Source organism: Apis cerana, linkage group LG2 (assembly GCF_029169275.1).
Source record: "Apis cerana isolate GH-2021 linkage group LG2, AcerK_1.0, whole genome shotgun sequence".
NCBI classification, from domain to species: domain Eukaryota; kingdom Metazoa; phylum Arthropoda; class Insecta; order Hymenoptera; family Apidae; genus Apis; species Apis cerana.
In genome coordinates, this window is record NC_083853.1 from 4,959,154 (window position 1) to 4,980,523 (window position 21,370).

Genomic DNA, 21,370 nt, shown 5'->3' on the forward strand with positions numbered 1-21,370 from the left:
TTAATAAGAAACGAAGCAATTGATAAACATATCTGGAATAGAATAAATATTCGGAAATAATGAACTAGTTATATAATTTACAGAATATTTTTGTTGCAATTTTTATTTCAATTATTGATAAGCTCGCAAATAAAAGTTTATTCGATTAAATCCATCTATCTATGTATCTGGAAATGCATAATTTCTGAGATATCTTTCAACTATTTTGAATATGAACTCTTGCGACCTGATTTCGTTTGTGGGTTGATTCGATATTACTTGAAATTTTACAAAATGAGTCGCGTAACTATATCAAATGGTTCATAAATTATTTGTTTCATTCGAAGATTGCACGATTTAAGAAGGATATATTGCAGACGAACGTATGAAGAACATATGAAAGTTATTATTTTTTCAATAGATCGATGCAAAAAGAGAAGGTTGATAGGAGAATATTTTCAGACAAAATTATTATTAGTGCAAGAGATATTACGATACCAAAGGTAAGGAATGTAACAAAATCTCGTTCAACTCTTCAATAACTAATATTTTTTTGCAATTACGATTGAATGCTTGGAAAACTTTTTCAAGAAATATGTACAAGTACTGTACAATTGTTAAATTTTTAATATAATTAATAATCAGTAATAATAATTTCGAATTTAGGAATATAATGTTAAACTGAATTGGATTCTTATGGCAATCTCTATTTTCTGAACGAGTAAACTCGATGAACGTTATATTTCTAATTTGAACGGTAATATTCGAGAGGGAAATTCAATTATGATTAAATGCCCAAGAGAATATTAACATTATGTTAACAATCGTTTCATTTTGTTTCAGTTACAGTCGTTTCAGTTACCACCGTCCCGGATCCTGAGTTCGTTGATGAAATAGGAAATATCACAGTCCCAGCAGGACGTAACGTGAAATTAGCCTGCAGTGTTAAGGATTTGGGACCGTACAAGGTAAGTGAACGCATTTATTTCGTGCAAATTTATCACAAATTTTAAAATCTGAAAATATTTACATTTTATCTCGCATGATATAATATATAACGTGCATAAAAATTGTTGGGAAAAATAGATTAAAAAATCATTACTGATTTTTAATCCGTACTTTTAATCTGTCTTTTATATCCTAACAATTAGAAAAACCTTTGTATGGGATTTTTGTACGTCGAATTCTCGCTCGTTAAATCCTTCTTTTCCCTCAAAAGCTTGAATAGACGAAACTTTTAATAACTCGAAAATTTTTCCAATGAGATTCGAATTACTGGGATTCAACAGCATTGAGAAAATGAAAGAACAAATTTCCTACTTGATCTAATATTTAATTACACTTTCTTCCATTTCTCCTAGAAAGCAGAATTAGAAATCATCCCGAATTATTGAAATAAATTCTCGTTCGAACAGCAATTCGACAAGTAAAATTTTTCACGTTAATTTCTCGAAATATCGAATGATTAAAATGATTCTTCGCGAATTCCCTTTCCAAAAGAAACCAACTATGTCTACAAACAAAAATGTATCACTGGTAATTGAATTATTGCACTCGAAACGAACTCTTTTGCTCTTTTTAAAATTACAAATTCCACGATCTACGGACAAAGACATCACATATCCAACAAACAGAGAACAATTGAACTTTCTGCATGGCCGACGCAATCGTAACCGGAAGATCCGCTTGTTCCAAAGCGAGCGCCGCGATGTATGATAAGTAAGTGGGATCAGGCGCCACGGAAGTTCTCCGTTAGCTACGATTGCTGATTACGACGGCGTCGTTAGATCGCGAGATCGAGCTGAAATCGTGCGCCGCTTTTGATGAACGCGATTCATCAATGAAGGAGCTCGTTAAATTCGAGGCGCGTGAAACGGAGGAAAGGAATCGGAGAGCGTATCAGGATTCTTGGTTAATTTTCTCTGGAAATAAAATTAATTCCTTCGAATTGTGTGCAGCGGTGTTTACGAATTTTTGATAAATTTCGATCAAAGTATGGATTATCGTATCGATTTTTAAGGAATAGAGAGGATATCGTGGATGTCGAAGAGAGATTGCAAATTGGAAATGATGAAAGAGTTTCCTTCAATGGATAGTTTTCGTTTTTTATCTATCGCGTAGAGTTCACTAGATCTTAATTGCGTAATTTTATTTTTTCGAATCGCAGATGGAATCTAATAACATTAATTCAATCCGTGTTACTTTTAATTGCAATTAACGCCAAATTTTCAAAAATACGAAAGAAGATAAAGATATAAAATACAAAGTACAGAAAATGTTACTATTATTTTGCAACATTTTGTTTATACATTATTCGAAAAAATATAATTGCACCACCGAGAAACGATACAAATGGCGAAAAGACGTATACGTTCAAATCGTTGTTCGATGACTATTACGAAAGGCAAGAAAGATGGTTGGGAATGAGGAATTGCTGAAAAGGAGGAGAGGAGAGGAAAAATACTCGAAGGACTGCAGTGGCCGGAACGAGGCAAAGAAGAGGAAAGTTCGTCGGCCACCTGAAATTTTTCCATCCGCAGCAGGGAGGAAGATTGAATTGGCATCTTCTGGACCATCGCCAACTCGTACGTCGTATAGAGGTCGTCGTGTCATCGTCTTCTTCCCGTTTCTTGAATCTTAAATTCGGAATCCGCTCGAAAGGATTCTTCTTCGATGCGTTTACGATGTTGGTGACTCTTCTTCCCTTCAGTGGAAAAGTATCACGCGAGTCTTGCAAACTTTAATCCCATATTTGGAGATAGTGCAATATCTGGATGGATATTATTTCGTGTAGATTGTCGCTAGGGAAATTAGGGAATTTATGAAGATTAGAAATATTGGATTGGAAACTTCAATTTCGAATAATTTGATTATTGAATTTATTATTTATTAAGATCAACAAATACTAATAATAAACCATGAAGCAATTCGATATTTAAATAATTAACATTTGATAAATTTTGCAATCAGTGATGAAAATGATTCATTTATAATCCATCGGAAAATACAATTAGAATTGCGATATTGAAAATTAACATTCACACTTAGATTTTTAAAAAAATCGTCGTCTTCTTAATTACAAAATCGTACTTCACGATAATAATTAATTGAAATTAGTTCGTTAATTCAAAAAGCTGTTACGATTCTTAATATGTATGTATTTGTCGATCTCGAAGATGCGGCTATGATACTTCAATCGCTAATGAGCAAGAGAAGTCAAATCTTGTGCATCTTAATTGAAGTTTCGTGTTCATCGAATAAACTAACAACTCTTGACAACTATGAAAAACATGGTATTATTAAAAATAATTGAATTATATTCGTATCTATAATATCTGTAAATAAAAAAAGAAGGAAATTGTAAATATCGATATGAAATTAAAATCTGAGTTGCCTTCGAGTTGATTCAAGTATATTTTTAATTTTATTCGTTTATTCTTTTACAAGGAAAGAAAAATGTTAACATAAATTCGTCAAAATCTTTAATTAGTATTTTTGTCTTTATTAATATTTTCTCTGACAAACGTGGATAATCAATAAAGGATTAAAATAAAATATCCATTTTAATCCTATTACATTATTGAATCGTAAAGCTTTATTTATACTCGATAAAATTAATTATTTATTTTATTGAATATAAACAAACATCGTACAAAATTTAAATCGTACAAGTATTCATTATTGAACGTACGCATCAATATTTCTTCAATCATATTTTCCTTCAATAATTAACATTAACTTCTTAACCGGCACTATTATAATTCCAATAAAACTAATAATTCATCACATATTGAAAAATGGATATCCTAAATGGATCTTTAAAATATTCCACATTCCCTTTTATAATTCAATCGGATACTTGTCAAATAATATTCCATCGTAACTTATCGTCTTTAAAAATGTAACAAATCCAGTTTTAATAAACGAAAGATCTTAATCTAACTTTGTCATGCAATACGTATAATACATGGAATAAAGGGATACGGAGCAAAGGATTAAAACGCAAATGTACGAAGAGAAGAGACTTTACGCTCTCCCTTCAGAGGGATTATATTTAATCCTTTCAACACTCGGAGGATATTTAATAGCACCGTAAAGACGACGGTTTGTCAACGATCAAGGCGTCAAGTGATTCCATACCACGTTCTACAAGTTTCTTCTAAGTGGTAACCCCTCTTACGAGTCGTATACCGACCCCTAGCGATCCTTAGTGTCCCGTTGAAAGGTCGCCTAGGGATTGACACCGCTAAACACCCGCTTAAACCGAGCAAATCGTATCCACTAACCCGGATCAACCTTATCTTTCTCTCGTTCATTCGATTTACCATTCTCGCCAGAGTAACGTGAACGTAAGAAGGAAATTTAATATTATTAGTAACGTGAATGCTGATAATATAAGACGCATAATAACAATTAAACGAGAGGAAGAAGAAAGGAGAAGTAATTTAAACAATTTATTACAATAATTGGTAAATTAATTCGATTCAACGATATCAATCAATTAGCTTTGAGAGGAGATAAAGTGAAAATATATCGTTGATTCTTTTCACGTTTTCGTATAATTCTCGTATCGGTGAATAAACTCGCACAATCCAGCCACATTGGGGTACGTAGGTAACGATGCCAAGGGAAATGGCACAGCAATTACTTCCCTTTCGGTATTCGCGTGATCCCGGATGTGGTGAGTGGCGAACCGGATGATCGTGGGGTAATAACGTTGATCTCGCTTCGAGGGGTGCGAGCTTAAGCACGTGTTTAGCGGCGTCGATCCCCTCCATGCGCCCTCTATGGAACACCAACGGCTAATCGAGATGGGGTGCGAATTGCAATAAGGAATCATAAGTAGGGATCTACCAATATTTCATTCTAGGGGCCGTGATTCTTCGTTGTTTCTTGGATCAGACTTGATTATTTGAAAAATGAATATAACGCGTTTCAATTTTTCAAATGCATCTCGAGAGGAATGCAATGATAATCACAAAAAAACGTTCGAATTTCTCAGCTGCGATTCATATCGGTTTTATATAAGGTATTTTACGAATTCCTTTATTCATTACCACGTTACCAATTCTAGGGTGAGAATCGAGGATACATAGTGGTAGAAAAATACCATTAAACACGAGATATTAAAATTCCTGGATCCTTCCCTCCGCCGTTCGAGTCAATACGAAAGCGGAAGTGAGAAGAGTTTGGTCGCGGAGGAATTTCCTTTTAGCTTTATCGGCTCTCGCCGCGTGAAACCTTCGAGTGAATGTAATTTGAAAATTCTTCGCTTCCTTCCTTTTTTTTTTCTTTTTATTCCACTCGTGTTTCCCTTTTTTTATCGACAATCTGTGATTAATTATCCGATATTTTAAGAATGAAAATATATGTGTATATTTCTTTCGACAAATAGATTATATAATCTGATCTGAAGAATTCTGAGGAATTTTTGTGGAATGTGTTGAAGAAAAAGAAGTGGAAAAATTAATTATATTTTATGTCATTTATATTTCACCATCTAATATTTCTAATATCAATTAACAATTTGAAACAAGTTATGTTCGCGCATTTGTATCTTTTATCTTGATGTGTATTATGCAACAACCTAATAGCTACTTCTTACGTGACTATCCACTCGAAAAGTTGGTGTTTAACTTCAAAGAACAAGCTCGAAGGACAACATGAATTTTATTCGTAATACGTGTATACGAAGATTTATACGATCGAGCGAACTCGTGTATCATGAGGAAGCCAAGAAAAGCTGGAGAGCTCTTTAAATATTTATCTCGGACGGACAAAATCGATGAACGTGACGTTACACGAAAAGGAATAAAGAAAAGAGGAAAGGAAGAGGGTCAGTTTTGCTTGTGCTGGATCGTTGTCATCGAAATTATCTACGATCTCCAAAAAGAGGAGATCTTTCTGATTTAATGATATTATTTTGCGATATTAGTCGCGGCCTATACGCCACGTTGAACCTCGTAACGTGGGCGGATTGGCCAGAACGATCGACCTTTCCAGGGAAATAGGACGAGGAAGAGATGCCCGATAAGAAAATGTATTTTTCGAACCCTGACTGGGGGATGATTTTTCCGTCTGCTACTTCAACTTTACGATTATAGGGGAAAATTGTCCAAGACAAACTGGAGACGTAAATACGACTCGTGAATATCTTTTTTTCGTATAAAATATATATATGTGTTATGTTAGTTCTTGTAAACAATTACATATTACCTCTGATTTCTTTATCTCTTTATATTTTGATTTTGCTAAATGTCTCGTTCTTGTTAATTTTTCTGTTTGCTAATTCTTCGGTGAATAATTCTTTCCATCAATCTAAAAGAATTCAAATTCAAAGACGAGAAATTAATTAGAAAGTTACTTTCAAAAATATTGTTCTTCATTGAAAAAGATATTGCATTCGAGGTGTTTTGAAAAACAATTTTAACGAGTAATTTAATTTAATCTTCCAAGTGTTATTTATTACACTATAAACACGCAATGCACTTGCAACTTATCTTATCGTGAAAAAGAAAAGAAAAAGGAAAGTTCTTACAATCTCAACGTACTCTACGTGTATATCATAAATTTCATTTATTTAACCGAATGGCTCACCCATGATGTATTCATCGACTTCTTAGAATCTTCCAACGCGAGTCGATTTTTCCTTTGGTTGTATTAAGTTCCATTCAGATTATTCCTCAATTAATTAGCCCGAACAATTTTTCAATTGATCCTCGGCAGACGGGCAGCGTCGACGTCGCCGTCAACTTCCAAGAGGTTCGTTATCCACGATTCCCTTCTGCCCTTCTGCAGGAATGGGTAATGAACTGGAGGGTAGGCAGTCGGTTGTATTATTAAGATGTTAGCCTGAGTGAAAGTCGAACGGATGTAACAGTCAGTGATGGAAATGAGCGTAGCTCGAGTCCAAGCAATGAAGATAATTGTGTATTCGATAAGGTAACCAATGGATTTTAACTATAGGTAGAAGATGGGATTTTTTGCTTGATTTGATAGAATAATTAGACCTGAATAGTGATTTTGGCAATCGTGGTTTTAATTAAAAGGGAAACGAAAATGGATTTTTAAGTGATTTGAACGATAGAATGTTGAAACAGGATAGTTTCTTTATTCTTGTTTTGGCATGTTATTGTTAAATTATAATCTTATTAAAATAACAATGAATAATTTTTATGTTTACAAGAAGGAACAATAATATACAATTCAAAATATAAAAGATCCATTGATGCTTTTCTTGGATTTGATATAACGATAATTGGAGATTTTAGTATTAAATGAATTCATGTTTAAACTGCAGAAATATATAATAACATACATCATATATCCAGAAATCGAAACTATCATTAAACAGATTCTTTAATCTCTCACTTACACAAAATTTTTGTGCAATAAATTTAGATAGCTCTAAAATAAACGAGAGCAATTGATAGACAAGATTTGAACACTATTTTCAACAAAATCGTAAAAAACTCTCAAGTTTCATTAAGAATCCCATCTGCAACAATTCATCATAATATTATATCGACAAAGTACACGCACTAAGTTACAAAGCTTAATAATAATTTCGGACTTACCTGTAAAAATTCCTTCATAAATTTTCACTTATATTTTATCACTTCAATAATTATCTTCATATAGATAAAGATTAACTTGCTCTAATAAAAGAAATTCCAATACGTTCGTCCAGAATCAAATTCCTTTTTCTCTCGCAAATTCTTCAGGACCCTCGTCAGGACATTTATCGTTATATCGATCGCCTCACGCGTTCCGCTCGAATCTGTCGCCAGAACGGAGGATGGTCCATGACCCGTATATACGTATATATGTATATATATACGTAGGACTACTCCGGAGCACCGACAGCAAAACCGCAAACACGCGGCTTGGCGCGACCAAACCCCAAACCAAAGCCAACACTACGGCTACGAGGGTAAGTAGAGGTTCGAAACGTGGGGTGTCGAGCGCGAGAGAGGGATGGAACTATCAAGGAATCGTGGCGCGTTTGCAATCGGGAGGAGAGCAGACATTTTCTAATTGGACGCGCGTAATCATTCGAAGGAGAACATTTTCCACATTCTCGTCGAATTGGGAGAATTTTGACGAACGAAGCTACGCGTTTCCACCGACCAGGGGGAGCTATTGGTTCTTGTGGACGATTGTGACTTGGAAAAAGAAAAGTTCGAGGATCGTTAAAGGGTTGAAATTTACATGTAATTTGCATTCGCGTTCGTGAATCGCGCGATGGGAAACGTGGATCGATCTCGTGCAAGAAATTGGACAATTAGGAAGGTTGTGGAGGGTTTTGAAGCGGACTTGGACAGATTTATGAATACGTATTGAGTGAGTTTGATTGATATGTATTTTGTTTTTTTTTGATTTTTTAAAGATTGGAACTATTTTGAGAAAAGATGTGATTTATTAAATTATATTTTATATTAAGCGTTAATAGGTGTTCGTGATATTGATAAAGATTTAATTATCGGGATTTAAGTTTGTTAGATGCGAAATATATATATTTGAGTTGTTTCATTTGAAAACTTTTATAAAATTTTGACAGATTAACGAAAGTTGATACATTCGCGATATCAAATCAAATTTTAATAATTGACATTCGACTGACATATTTTTATTAAATTTACAGTGCGATGGTCTTTTTTTAAAATTTTTTGTCACGTTCCGATCGCAGAAAATGCTTGCCAAATTATTAAAAATTATAACATGGAAATGAATGTGAAATAGCGTGGAATAATTTAATGATTTAGATATTTCAATTGAGGACGGGTAAGCGTTTCATTTAATTTTTTTATTTTTTTATTTTTTTACAAAAATATAAAATTATAAATATATAAAAATTCTAAAAGGAGTGGTTCAATTTTCAAATTCATGGCAGCAAAGGATATTTAAAAATTAAGAAAAATTTGAATCACCATAATTCCCAAGGTAACGATTCTGGGTCAATGGATGAAAAACCATTAAAAGCGCTGAATTTTTCCCTTTAAAACGCTTTTTCATTTACCCCGACACGATTTCCGGTTCCCCAGATATCATCGTGGTAAAAGAAAGAGTATTTTTTAAAATCGTTTACCTTAAAGCCGATTAAACCCTATTAAAATTAGGAAAACTTTAAACCGTTATAACTCCGAAAATAATGATCGTGGATCGATGGATGAAAGATCATTAGAAGCGTGGAACCCCTCCCTTTAAAACGCTTTTTCACTCATCTCGATACGACTTCCGATTCCCGAGATATCATCGTGTAAAGAAGAAGGTAATTTTTAATCGTTTATTTCCATACTTATTTGGACCTCTCACTGACCTATCCCAAACTCCAGACAAGTGCCAGACGCGATTCTTAGAAAAAATGTAGGTCATGGTCCCATTTATAATCCCTGCCTCGAATGCTATTTTGAATCCTTGTATTTCAGCGACCGATTGAGATATCGAGATAAAAAAAATGATTTGAATAGAATTATTTCCTCTATTTTCCAGAGTGAGTTTTCAGTTTTTCCTGGTAATATTTTTTCCATGAAAATTCGATGTTTCATTTGTGATTTTGCAATAATTATTGATAAAGAAACATAATTTAATATACTCTTACTTTCCTTGTCGTAAAAGAAAGATACCTCGGAAGTTGAATCATCGGTGGTAATGCATAAAAATATAATTTCATCAAATATCAAAATCAAAAGATAGAAGCAACTTGATGATCGTCATGAAACGAGTATGCTTTCGTATTCGTAAATTTAGAGTCGGAATTCGTACACTCTTTTTTCAATACGCTATTGCTCTTTCCACTCCTATTTTCCTCTAATCATTTTAAAAGCGTCGTAAACCGTTATATTTCCTTTCTACGTATCGCTAAACGTAAATGGGCCTTCTATGTACAAGTTTCCAATTTGCGCGATCAATTTAATTCCCGGTTTTAACGTAATCTTGGAACAAAGTACAAAACATATTTCCAAACACAGGATGGAGTAAAAGCATTAATAATGGTTTGCGTGGTACGAGTTTGTTAATAGTGTAAACACGTATAAACGTTTACAAGCATTGTAATGATTCCGCTTTTGAATTATGCGACACGTGTTTGAGGATAAACTTGCCTTTTGACAAAGATTTGCCACCACCGACTAATTATAATTTTATGCCATTTTAAGCAAATAAAATTAATGTTAGAGCGTTGGTTTAATTTGAATTTTGCGCGTTATGGAAATTGTAATCCTTTTATGTGTGGAAGTGACGAAGGGAAAGATTTGAATTGTAAGAGAATGCTATTATTGTGAGCGATAGAAAGTAATTAATTTCTTTCTTTTTTTTTTTTTTTTTTTTTTTAGAAATACAATAGATGTAACGTATTCAAAATTGTATTTATTCGTTTACTAAAAAATTGTTATTTTGTTTAAATTAGAATATAGAATAGAACGCATTTATAAATATTGTTTTCCAGTAAATTTTAGAAAATTAATAAAGCGCAAAATAGTGCACGTGAGTAGAGATATTAATTCAATTTTCTCTAAAAGATTTTTGAATAAAGGAATTTCTTATAAGGTGACATCAAAAATTTGTTTTATTCTATAGAAGAATTTTCATTGCTTAATTCTTCTAGACGGAACCATTACGGGTAATACTTATAAAAATAACATTTCAGATAAGAATTTCATTTTAAAAATATCTTAGCTTAGCAGTGATCCGTTTGATAGTATTAATCTTCAATTTTCTTTAAACGAAAATTCTATCCTTGTTATTTAGTGTGTTTTAAAAGAATATTAAATTCATATTGCATAACTTGACAATTGTATAATTGTCAAACACGGAGATGAAAACTATTTCTTTCTACAATTTCTTTATTCCCATTTTTCATTCCATTTCATATTGAAGAATTATTTTCGAAACAAACACATTACAAATTATTCCCATTGAATAATAACAGGTGACTCGTCTCGTTCAAGACGAATAAGTAACAATAATAAAAAAGAAATACTCACGATTCTCGATAGATTCTCCAAAGACTACAAAATTACTCTCGAGATGAATAAAACGGTGTCGAGGAAACATTTATTCGGGTTGGCCGGCAACTCGCGGAATCGGGAACGATTCGAATTCGTTAATGCGTTTCCTCGCGCTCGAATTCACGTGGAATTATTGTTTCGCGATTTTCACGGGCATACATTAAATCTCGCTTCGCCTCCCCAACAGAAACAGATTGCGCGCCCCTTGGTGCATAACCGGTCACGAAACTCGTTCTCACCCTCACCCTCGATAAGCGGCGGTCGATAGGCGTTCACGATTAAATAAAAATGAATTTTCGATTTTGTATATCGGCCTCGAGAATAGATGGTGGCGAACGAAATGAAAGGGCCCGATAGGAAAGCGACGATTTTTCCCCCTTCCCCTCCTCCTCCTTCCTCGTTTCGAGGCGAACGCTCGATGGTAATGGAATTCGTTGTTCGACAAAACGCTTCGTCGACGTTGGATCCTTTCATCGCCGATGCAGATCGTTGCGACGAAAATATGGACGGGTTTGGTGATCGATAGTCGCGATTTTTATTGGGGAACACGGGGTATTTTTCGGGCGAGGAGAAGCGTGGCGAGCACTCCTCGCGGAGGAGAGGAACCATTTTTGTTATATGTTAGGGGTGAAAAGTTGTTTGGGTACGCTCAGCTTCTACGAGATTTTTGCAGTTTTTATTTTTTGCTTTTTTATCGTTTACGAAACGAGGTTCGATGGTGAAGGATAGTAATAGTGGGGAATAAGGGGATGCTCGGTTTTAAATATTTATGTAATTTGTTATCGAATATTTTGCGAATAATATTACATTGATATTTGAAATATTGAATTAATATGCGTGTCTGAAATCTTTTTTTCCATTTTTATTATATATATTTAGCAATATCATTTATTTTTAAATGAATTTCTTTTCTTTTTTCTTTTTATTTGAAGTAACTTTTTAAATTCGAAGCGATTATTTATTTCTTTTATTCGTTACTTTTTATCTCAAATAATTCTGTTGTATATTTTCTTTAATAATATTAATATTCCCGGCACGAAGGAAAACATGTATACATGCTTACAGGGAATACAAATTTGATTTTGCGTATTATTTAAATCACATGAACGAGAACGAATCAATGCGAAATATACAAAATAAAGTCGCGTTCGAGGTATCGAGATTATAAATACGATCGCAGCATTTTTATTATTCGGTTCTTTAATGATATAACAACGAGCGTAAAATTAAAAAATTATTACACACGGTGGATTCGCATTTTTTATTTTTTTTTTATTTTGTTGGATAATAATTCAAGGCTCTTGTCTGCTTTTATAAATTTTAAAAAAAAACTGTGAGTTTGTATGTATACAGATTAATTATAAATAACAGTTTTTCTTCCGTGAAATATTAGAGGAGAGAAATATATTAGGGTAATGAAATACGAAAAGTAAACGAGGTATTAAATGAAAATGTTTTATTTCCATAAAACTTATATAAATATATTCTGGCAGTAAAATTCAATAGTTAAACATCAGAATTAATTATAAGGAAATTATTAATTTAGAACCACGGGTAAAAATATTTTAAAGTATGGAATTTTAACAAACACAATTTCTAAAATTATATATTATCATACGTATGGATCTATATAATTTGAACTTTTTTCACGTATCTTTATTAGCTTCATAATATTCATAATTTTTTCATCGTACAATTATATATATATATTTTTTTCATTCTTTTTTTTTATACAAGAAGGCGAATTAATTTTAAAAATAACAGTCGTAAAATGCAAAATTCTATTTCGATCTTTGTAAACTTTAGGCATTGCGATAAACTGTTATTTGTAGAATTATCGTATATTTGATAGTTTCCCTTGAATTAAGCTTATACGCAACAATGCAATATGCAATACTTTATTGGAACACGTGCAACGATCGAGCGAAATAAATTGTGAAAAGTACTTCGTATCCGCTCCTCGAAATGCCATTTTACCCGGCGAAATCTAAATGATCATTCCATTTTCCAAAATAACCTATTTCTCACGATTGAAAAGTAATCAATTATTTTAATTTAACATTACAATTTGATTAATGATTAATCATTTTGAAACAAAATAACTCATTTCGTTCCTACAACGATAACGAATCAATTTATGTAATAACAAAACTTGCTATCGAAAAGTCGAACGAGCAACGTTCGATCAAAAAACCCGAAAAAAATAAAATCTCCTCGAAATCTCCTCTCACGCTCCACGAATACCCATTTCCTTATAATTCACTCTCAGCCCCAAAAACGTGGGAGCGTCAAAACACGAAAACGGTCCGATAATCCCATTTCCACTCCCTTGGAAACCAGCGCCAAAAGTCAAATCCATTCTGCAATCGAAGAAATCGCCCATTCGGCCGAAACAGGATCGATCGATCGATCGACAGAAACAGGGAGAGGTTTAAAATAGCGACGGATTTTCGTTTCCCAAGCAAGTCGCGAAATGGAACGGTAGGGAAAATTCCGGCCTAAGCGCGGAAGGATGGCTCCAGATAGGTTTAGCTCGGGAGGGGGCCGAAAGGAAGCTTTTTCCAATGATGTAAAAAGAAGGTGGAGGGGTACACGCGCGGCGCCAAAGTGGCGAAGAGTGTTCCACCGTGTTCCAACTAATCGATGCGTTAATCTCATGGCCTTTTATCCCTCCTCCCACGCCCCCTCTATTCCCCGATGCGATGCCTCCGACGCTGCGACAGGGTTGCCGCCCTTTTTCGATCCGGGGCAAGGATGGAGAAAAATTTCCACCCTAGCCGAGGGTGTCGAAGAACGACGTCGAGATATATCGTCGGAATTCCTCGTAGACACGTTTTCCCCTTTCGATCTCCGTAATGTCACCCGATAATCGCCGAGTATTTCTTTCCAAGAAGCGCATTTCCGGCCGAGGGGGGTGGCTTTGGGTGGAAAGTTTCGAATTTCGCTTTGAGGGTGAGCTCTTTTCGAGGCACCGGTTTTTTGGCGAGAAAAAGTGGGAATATAGAAAAGGGGTTGAATATTGCTTGGACGAAGGATGAGGAAGGAAAATCAGTCGATTGCTCGTAAATATCCGAGTTTTAGTTCGTTTTATATTCGAATGTCGTACGAATATTGATTTTATACCTAAAAAATTGATGCAGTCGCTAATTTCGGCGAGAATAATTCGTTTATTAATATTTTTATACGATTTATGAGTTGGAATTATCGATAGAAATTAGAAGGATTTTTCAAGTAACGAGATACTTTTATACAGATTTAATATCTGTGAATTTTATTCTAATATTATATATATTATATATTGATTATAAATTTCGTTACATTTTTATTAGCTTTTCTGTAAAGCTACAACTATAAAAAATGGGGAAAATCTATCATAACTCCGTTTCTCGTACACTTCAACGTTATTCCAAATGTTTTCTTTCTGGTGAAGACGTAATAAGTAGGTCAGACAGCTGGTTGCTGGTACGATTAGAATAATTGGTAAACTTTATCATGCCCTGGGTGGAAAGTCGAGTGTAATAATACCGTGTAAAACATACTTTCGTGATTAAAGAAAGTTGGAAAAGTTTTTTTAAAGATAGAGATATATTACGTGACTTAAACAAACGATATAAATTTGTTGATTTTACAAGGAATACGTTACGTGTACATTAATAATTCCAGTTTACACATTATTATTGTTACAACGCGGAAAACAAATGTTAACAAGGTGTGCAATATCGATAAAAGTTAATCGATTATCGTTTTCGTTTTGCATCGCATTCAAACAAATAATCACAATTTCAATTTGAATAAACCATTTGTAATAAGGATGAAACGTTAACGAGTAAATAAGGAATAAATAAATTTATACGCTTTAAAAAATAATATAACGATAACAATATTTTAATCGTTAATTTCTATTATTGTTCCGATTTATGTCGTATTATTATCAATTCGATGAAAATAATGAAATAATATTAAATTTGTTTAACGTGTTTGATGAATTAAATTTTTAAAAAATTCAATAGAGAGGGGGAAAATTAATAGAGAGGTTCATTAGATAGATGTAATAAATAATAAGAGTTAGTGGATTAGATAGATATCGATATATCGTGATCGATATTAATATTAAATTTACGTTTAATCATCGTGTGCAATCAACATGGGCAAGGCCTGTTTTCAGTAGGTAACATATATTGCGTAGTATCAAACTAAATTAAACATACTTCCAGTACCACTACGTATAATTACTAACAAATTTAACTTTCGACTGGCAGGTTAAAACATTACTTACATAACAGGGTCCCCTATACAAATTTACCTTCCACGCGAAAAATCGATTGAGGAGACAGACTGTCGTGCTCTTCGCTCAGTTACAAACATAATTGTAAAATCAATACGCGATTAAATAAAAATTCAATCATTTTTGGATCGTCAGATTTGTCGAAAACGAAACAAATATTTTTCCGTGAGAATAACTCGAACAACTTTTAACATTTTTAATGTTTCGCAAGCAAAGAAACTCGGCAATTTCTCCGTTCAGACAATAATCCTGGTCGTCGTATTACACTTTTACGGTGTTTCATTTCGCTTTGAGAAAAGTGCAGCTGTTAGTGGTGTGCACACGGTTAATCGTAAAAACGTCGATGTTATATCGTTGTAACGGCGACGATAACCTTTGTCAATGATAAAGTGAAAAAGTTACACCACGATTTAAATATTAGATTCGACTTTATTGCATCCGTGATGCGTGAAATTATATAAAATTCTTTAAACGAATGATATTCGTGTACTGTAGAAAATAGTCATTTTCAATTTTGTCTTTTGAACATTTTCTAAATGAAAATGAAGAAGAGATACGTATTTGGGGAATGAGGAACATCCGATGATGAGAATGAAACACGATGAAAATTAATACCTATCCATTTTTACTAATTTTCTGACGATAATTAAACATCCTCTTGTAAATGTATACATATTTCCAAAATAAGAATCTTTCGCATTAAGTTTCTTCAAAAAAAAAAAAAAAAAGGAAAGAAATTACCAAAAATTTGAATCGCCAATTATTGTTGAAAAAAAGAAATTCGTATATATATTTCCTAAAAATATTCAAAAGCAAAAGGAGAAAGAAATTGAAGGATCCACATAAAACCAGCACTGAAAAGATGGGCGTAGATGTCATAATCGCAATTCGGATCCTCTTAATTAAAGCGGGCATTCGCGGAATGAGCTTTAGCGAATTAAGCATGCAAGTGCATTCAAATAGCCGGCCCGTCAAACGCGCGAGTTACTTTCAATTAATGGCTGCAAATCCCTTTCTCCCGTGTTCGTGCGCGTGCTTTACACCTGTAGAAACACGTGGAGACTCCAACTTCTTTCCAGTTCGAATCGAGTGCACGCGAACACCTTTCTGATTAATTGCCGCCAGTGTTACGTGATCGTTCGTTGGAGGGGGTGGGCGTGTTGATGTTTCGATCGGTTGTAATTCGTTTGGACAGCGTTACCTCGAATTTAATCACGTTGACTTGGATTTGATGGGATTTTAAATAAAGATTCGTTTACAAAATTTGATTGGAAAGTTTTCAATCTGAAACGAAATCCGTGTGTTTAATAGTTTAGCTCCAGCTTCGTTATCTCGTCATTCTTCATTTGTTTGACAAAGTAAATAATTTTAACAATAGGAAATAAAGGAATCCTTTAATCGTTCGTAATTAATAATCTTAAAGAACAGAGTTCTTTCTCGAATCCAGGTGTAGATTCTCATTGGGAACTGGATATCCACGTTTTAATAAACTTATCAAACACTTCGTTTTCGCTCGAGTTTGAACATACGCGTTCCTCTATACGAATCTCATGTTCACATCGATACTTTGGATCGTAGAATGCTAGCAACGAACGCCGCCATCTTCCAATTATAAGATTCGGCGAGGCCAAGGAGGGAAGGTGTCACCAGGTCGCGAAATTTCGCCACCCTCTCGAGCCTTCCTCCGTGGTGGAATTCCTCTCTTCCGTGGGTGGTGCGTGTTCCGGAAGAGATGGTACTCATTTTCCCGGCCGTTGATTCTCGATGGCCTCGGCGGATCTCTCCAACGGGGAGACGAGCAGCCAACCACCCCCTCGATCAGCCGAAATTGCCTCGGCGTAGTCGTGAAATTTTAGTGTCGCGAATCTTCGAATTGTTCTACGCCTCCGCTTTCTCGCCCCCCTGGCATTTGTTTCTTCTTTCGTCCTTTTTACACTATCTCCTCTCTTCTTATTCGTTCCGAAGTGGTTCGTTCGAAGATGTAAGCGTAAATTGGCGCGCAATCCCGAGCGGAGAGTTGTTGGGCTGAAAAAGAATGTACAAATATACAAATCAAATAAATAATTAATAAATAAAAAATTAATTATATAGAGATATATTAATAATTTGCTCTTAATATATTGTAATCAAAACATATTATGCGATATTTTTAATTTACGACGCGATTTCGATTATCGAAATATTATGCTTAGGACACTAACCAATTAGAGGGCAAATTTTGGCGGTCGTCGTTAGTCTCGTGTGGAAAGTCGTCGCGATAAGACGTGTAATTGTAATGAGTCTCAGTGAATCAATTATATATATAATTCTATTCATATTTTATTATAAAATTTATTTATAATTTATATAAATACATTTTTTATAAGTATATTATAATTTTATTGTAAATTATTATCAGTTTCGTTTATTTAATAATTCATTAATTATTATGATTATTAACGAAATTAATTATATTATGTTTTGCATTTCTTTGTGAATTTTTTATCGATGGTATGTTTTAATTATTAAGATTGTAGGATATTTCATTATAGAATATTTATTTCATTATAAATTATAGAATATATTTTGAATTGAGATTTCATTTCTGTTTTATTTTTATAAAATTTTTTATATCTTTGTTTTATTTTTGGTTTTGTTGGTTTGATCTCTATTTAAGCAATTTTTTTGTAATATAGTCTTTTTAAGAAATTGAAAGCTAGTATATATAAATTATTATATATAAGTTATAAATAAATTTTATAATAAAATATGAACAGAATTATATGCATAATTGAATCACTGAGACTGATTACAATCACACGTCTTATCGCGATGACTTTCCATAGGACTAACGTCACCCGCCAAAATTCGCTCTCTGATTGTTTAGTGTCCTAAACCTATATTCCTATATTCGATAATCGAAATAACTTCGTAAATTAAAAATATTGCATAATATGTTTTGATTACAATACTTACAATATTAAGAGCAAATTATATTAATATATCTCTATAAAATTAATTTTTTATTTATTAATTATTTATTTGATTTGTATATTTGTACTCTTATACTTTCTTATACATCAATTTATTTATTTATTTATTTATTTATTTAAACTTTTATTTATTGATTTATGTTTTTATCCATATAATTATTTATTCATTTGCCTAATGAATCATTTATAGATTTATTTGTATACTTCTTTATCTTATTCATTTATCAATGTATAAGTTTATATATGTTTTTTTTTCCTCTCTCATTTATTTTTTTATATATTTATTCATCATATATCATACATTATATTATCTATTAATTTACTTATTTACTAATTTATCTATAAATTGTTATAAATTTAATTCTTTTGTGTGAATCTATTTATTTACTTTTTTTTTTACTTCTTAACATCATTAATTTACTTATAAACATTACTTATACTTCTAAAATTTATTTTTTCTGCTCACTTGTGTATGAATCTTTTTATTTATTTATTTATTTGTTTATTCATTTTTTTAATCTTTTAATTATAAACATTGTTTTAACCTTTTTTTATGCATGAATTTATTTATTTATTCACATAATAGTCTAATAGTTTATTTGTTAACTTTTTTTAAAATAAAATAAACAAAATTAATTATTTTTATATTTCCTTTTTCATTTATTTACTTATATATTTATTCATTCATTTATGCAATAATTTACTTACAGGAAGGAATTTTTTTTTTACTTACTTATATGTGAATTAATCTAATTATTCTTTTATTTTGTTATTAATTTTTTTAATGATTTGCTTGTAGACATTATTCATACAAACTTCTTTGTTTTATTCATTTATGTATAGATTAATTTATTTACTTTCCTATTATCTTTTTCACATTTTCATTTATTTATGTATTTATTCATTTATTTTCTTAATGATTTACATATAAATATTGTCACAAATTTCCTTATTTTATTCAAAATAATATATTATTTATATATAAATAATCAATTTATTTATTTATTTACTCATACAATTTTTTAATTACTTATTATATATATAAATATATATATGTTGTTGCAAACTTTTTTGTCTTACTCACTTATTTTAAATATATACTCATAGATATTGCTATAAACTTCCTTATTTAAATATAATCAACAATAAATCAATTTATTTATTTATTCAGCAACACATTTGTAATAAATTTATTTATTATTTATTCATTTATTTAAAGGTATAATTATTTGTTTAGATTATTATTTTTTTATTCATTTATATAAAACATAAAGTAATAAAAGAAATAAATCACTAGATAAATACATTAGTAAATAAATAATTGAAAGGGACAATAAAGAAATTAATTGATATGTGATAAATGAATAAAATAAAGTTTGATATATAAATGAGTAAATTAGTTTGCAAGAATATCTATGAGTAAAGTAGTAGAATAAATAAGTGTATAAATAAATAAATAAATAAATTGATGCATAGATAAATGAACAAAATAAAAAAATTTACAACAATACCTATCAATAAATCAGAAAATAATAATTGTATAAATGACTAATAAATAAATAAATTAGTTAATGCATAGATAAATGTACAAAATAAATAAGTTTACAACAATGATTATAAATAAATCATTTAAGAAATAAATAAATAAATAGATTCATACATAAATGTGCAAAAGAATGAAGTTTGCAACAATATTTAAAAAATAACATCTATAAATATCTATAAATAATTTTAAATAAATAATTTTATAAATAAATAAATAATTCATACAAAAATGAAAGAAGTTTACAACAATGTGAGTAAATTAATAAAAAAAACGAAAAAATAAATATATTTAGATATATGAGCAATAGAATGAAGTTTGCAACAATGTATAAGTATATCGGTAAAAAGGAATGAATAAATAATATAATACGTAACATATAATGAATAAATAAATAAGGGGAAAAATAAAGAAATAAATAAAGGAATATATATCTATAGAATAAAATAATATGTATAATAAAAAAGTGTACAAAAAAATATATAAATAAATCAATCGATAAATCGATAATCGATAAATAAATCAATAAATAAATGAATTAATAAAAGAATGTACAAATATACAAATCAAATAAATAATTAATAAATAAAAAATTAATTATATAGAGATATATTAATAATTTGCTCTTAATATATTGTAATCGAAACATATTATGCGATATTTTTAATTTACGACGCGATTTCGATTATCGAAATATTATGCTTAGGACACTAACCAATTAGAGGGCAAATTTTGGCGGTCGTCGTTAGTCTCGTGTGGAAAGTCATCGCGATAAGACGTGTAATTGTAATGAGTCTCAGTGAATCAATTATATATATAATTCTATTCATATTTTATTATAAAATTTATTTATAATTTATATAAATACATTTTTTATAAGTATATTATAATTTTATTGTAAATTATTATCAGTTTCGTTTATTTAATAATTCATTAATTATTATGATTATTAACGAAATTAATTATATTATGTTTTGCATTTCTTTGTGAATTTTTTATCGATGGTATGTTTTAATTATTAAGATTGTAGGATATTTCATTATAGAATATTTATTTCATTATAAATTATAGAATATATTTTGAATTGAGATTTTTATTTTTATAAAATTTTTTATATCTTTGTTTTATTTTTGGTTTTGTTGGTTTGATCTCTATTTAAGCAATTTTTTTGTAATATAGTCTTTTTAAGAAATTGAAAGCTAGTATATATAAATTATTATATATAAGTTATAAATAAATTTTATAATAAAATATGAACAGAATACGAAAGAGAGTTTCTGTACTCTGGAAATTATTTTTTATGCTTGATTTTGAGACTTGCAATGTTTGAACAGTGTGTACTCTTTAAAACAATCTATATATTATTCGTTAATGAAATTATTTTAAACAAAGACAAATAACAGTTTCGATAGATCTAGACTCTTAAAAATTTGTGTTATATACGATAAATATGTGTTTTGTTCGCAGTAATACGCGAGTAATCAGAGAATTCGTATCAAGAAATTTTTAATCGCGACACGAATCGACAATCGGAAAGAGAGAAAAGATAAAATTTATTAACAATTCCAATTTATTTTACCAA

The 21,370-nt window shown here is 31.1% G+C and overlaps 1 protein-coding gene across 13 annotated transcripts in view; it reads left to right on the forward strand.

Moving 5' to 3' along the window:
- LOC107997758 (lachesin) overlaps positions 1-21,370 on the forward strand; it is a 307,455-nt gene that overhangs the window by 76,436 nt on the left and 209,649 nt on the right. For all 13 annotated transcript variants that reach the window (XR_009828951.1, XR_009828952.1, XR_009828953.1 and 10 more), the window contains one exon: positions 823-947. Coding sequence is in view for 10 of the 13 variants with exons in the window: in XM_062071865.1 (XP_061927849.1) it covers positions 823-947 (125 nt within the window). In the remaining 3 variants the exon portion in view is untranslated. The remainder of the gene's footprint in view (positions 1-822; positions 948-21,370) is intronic.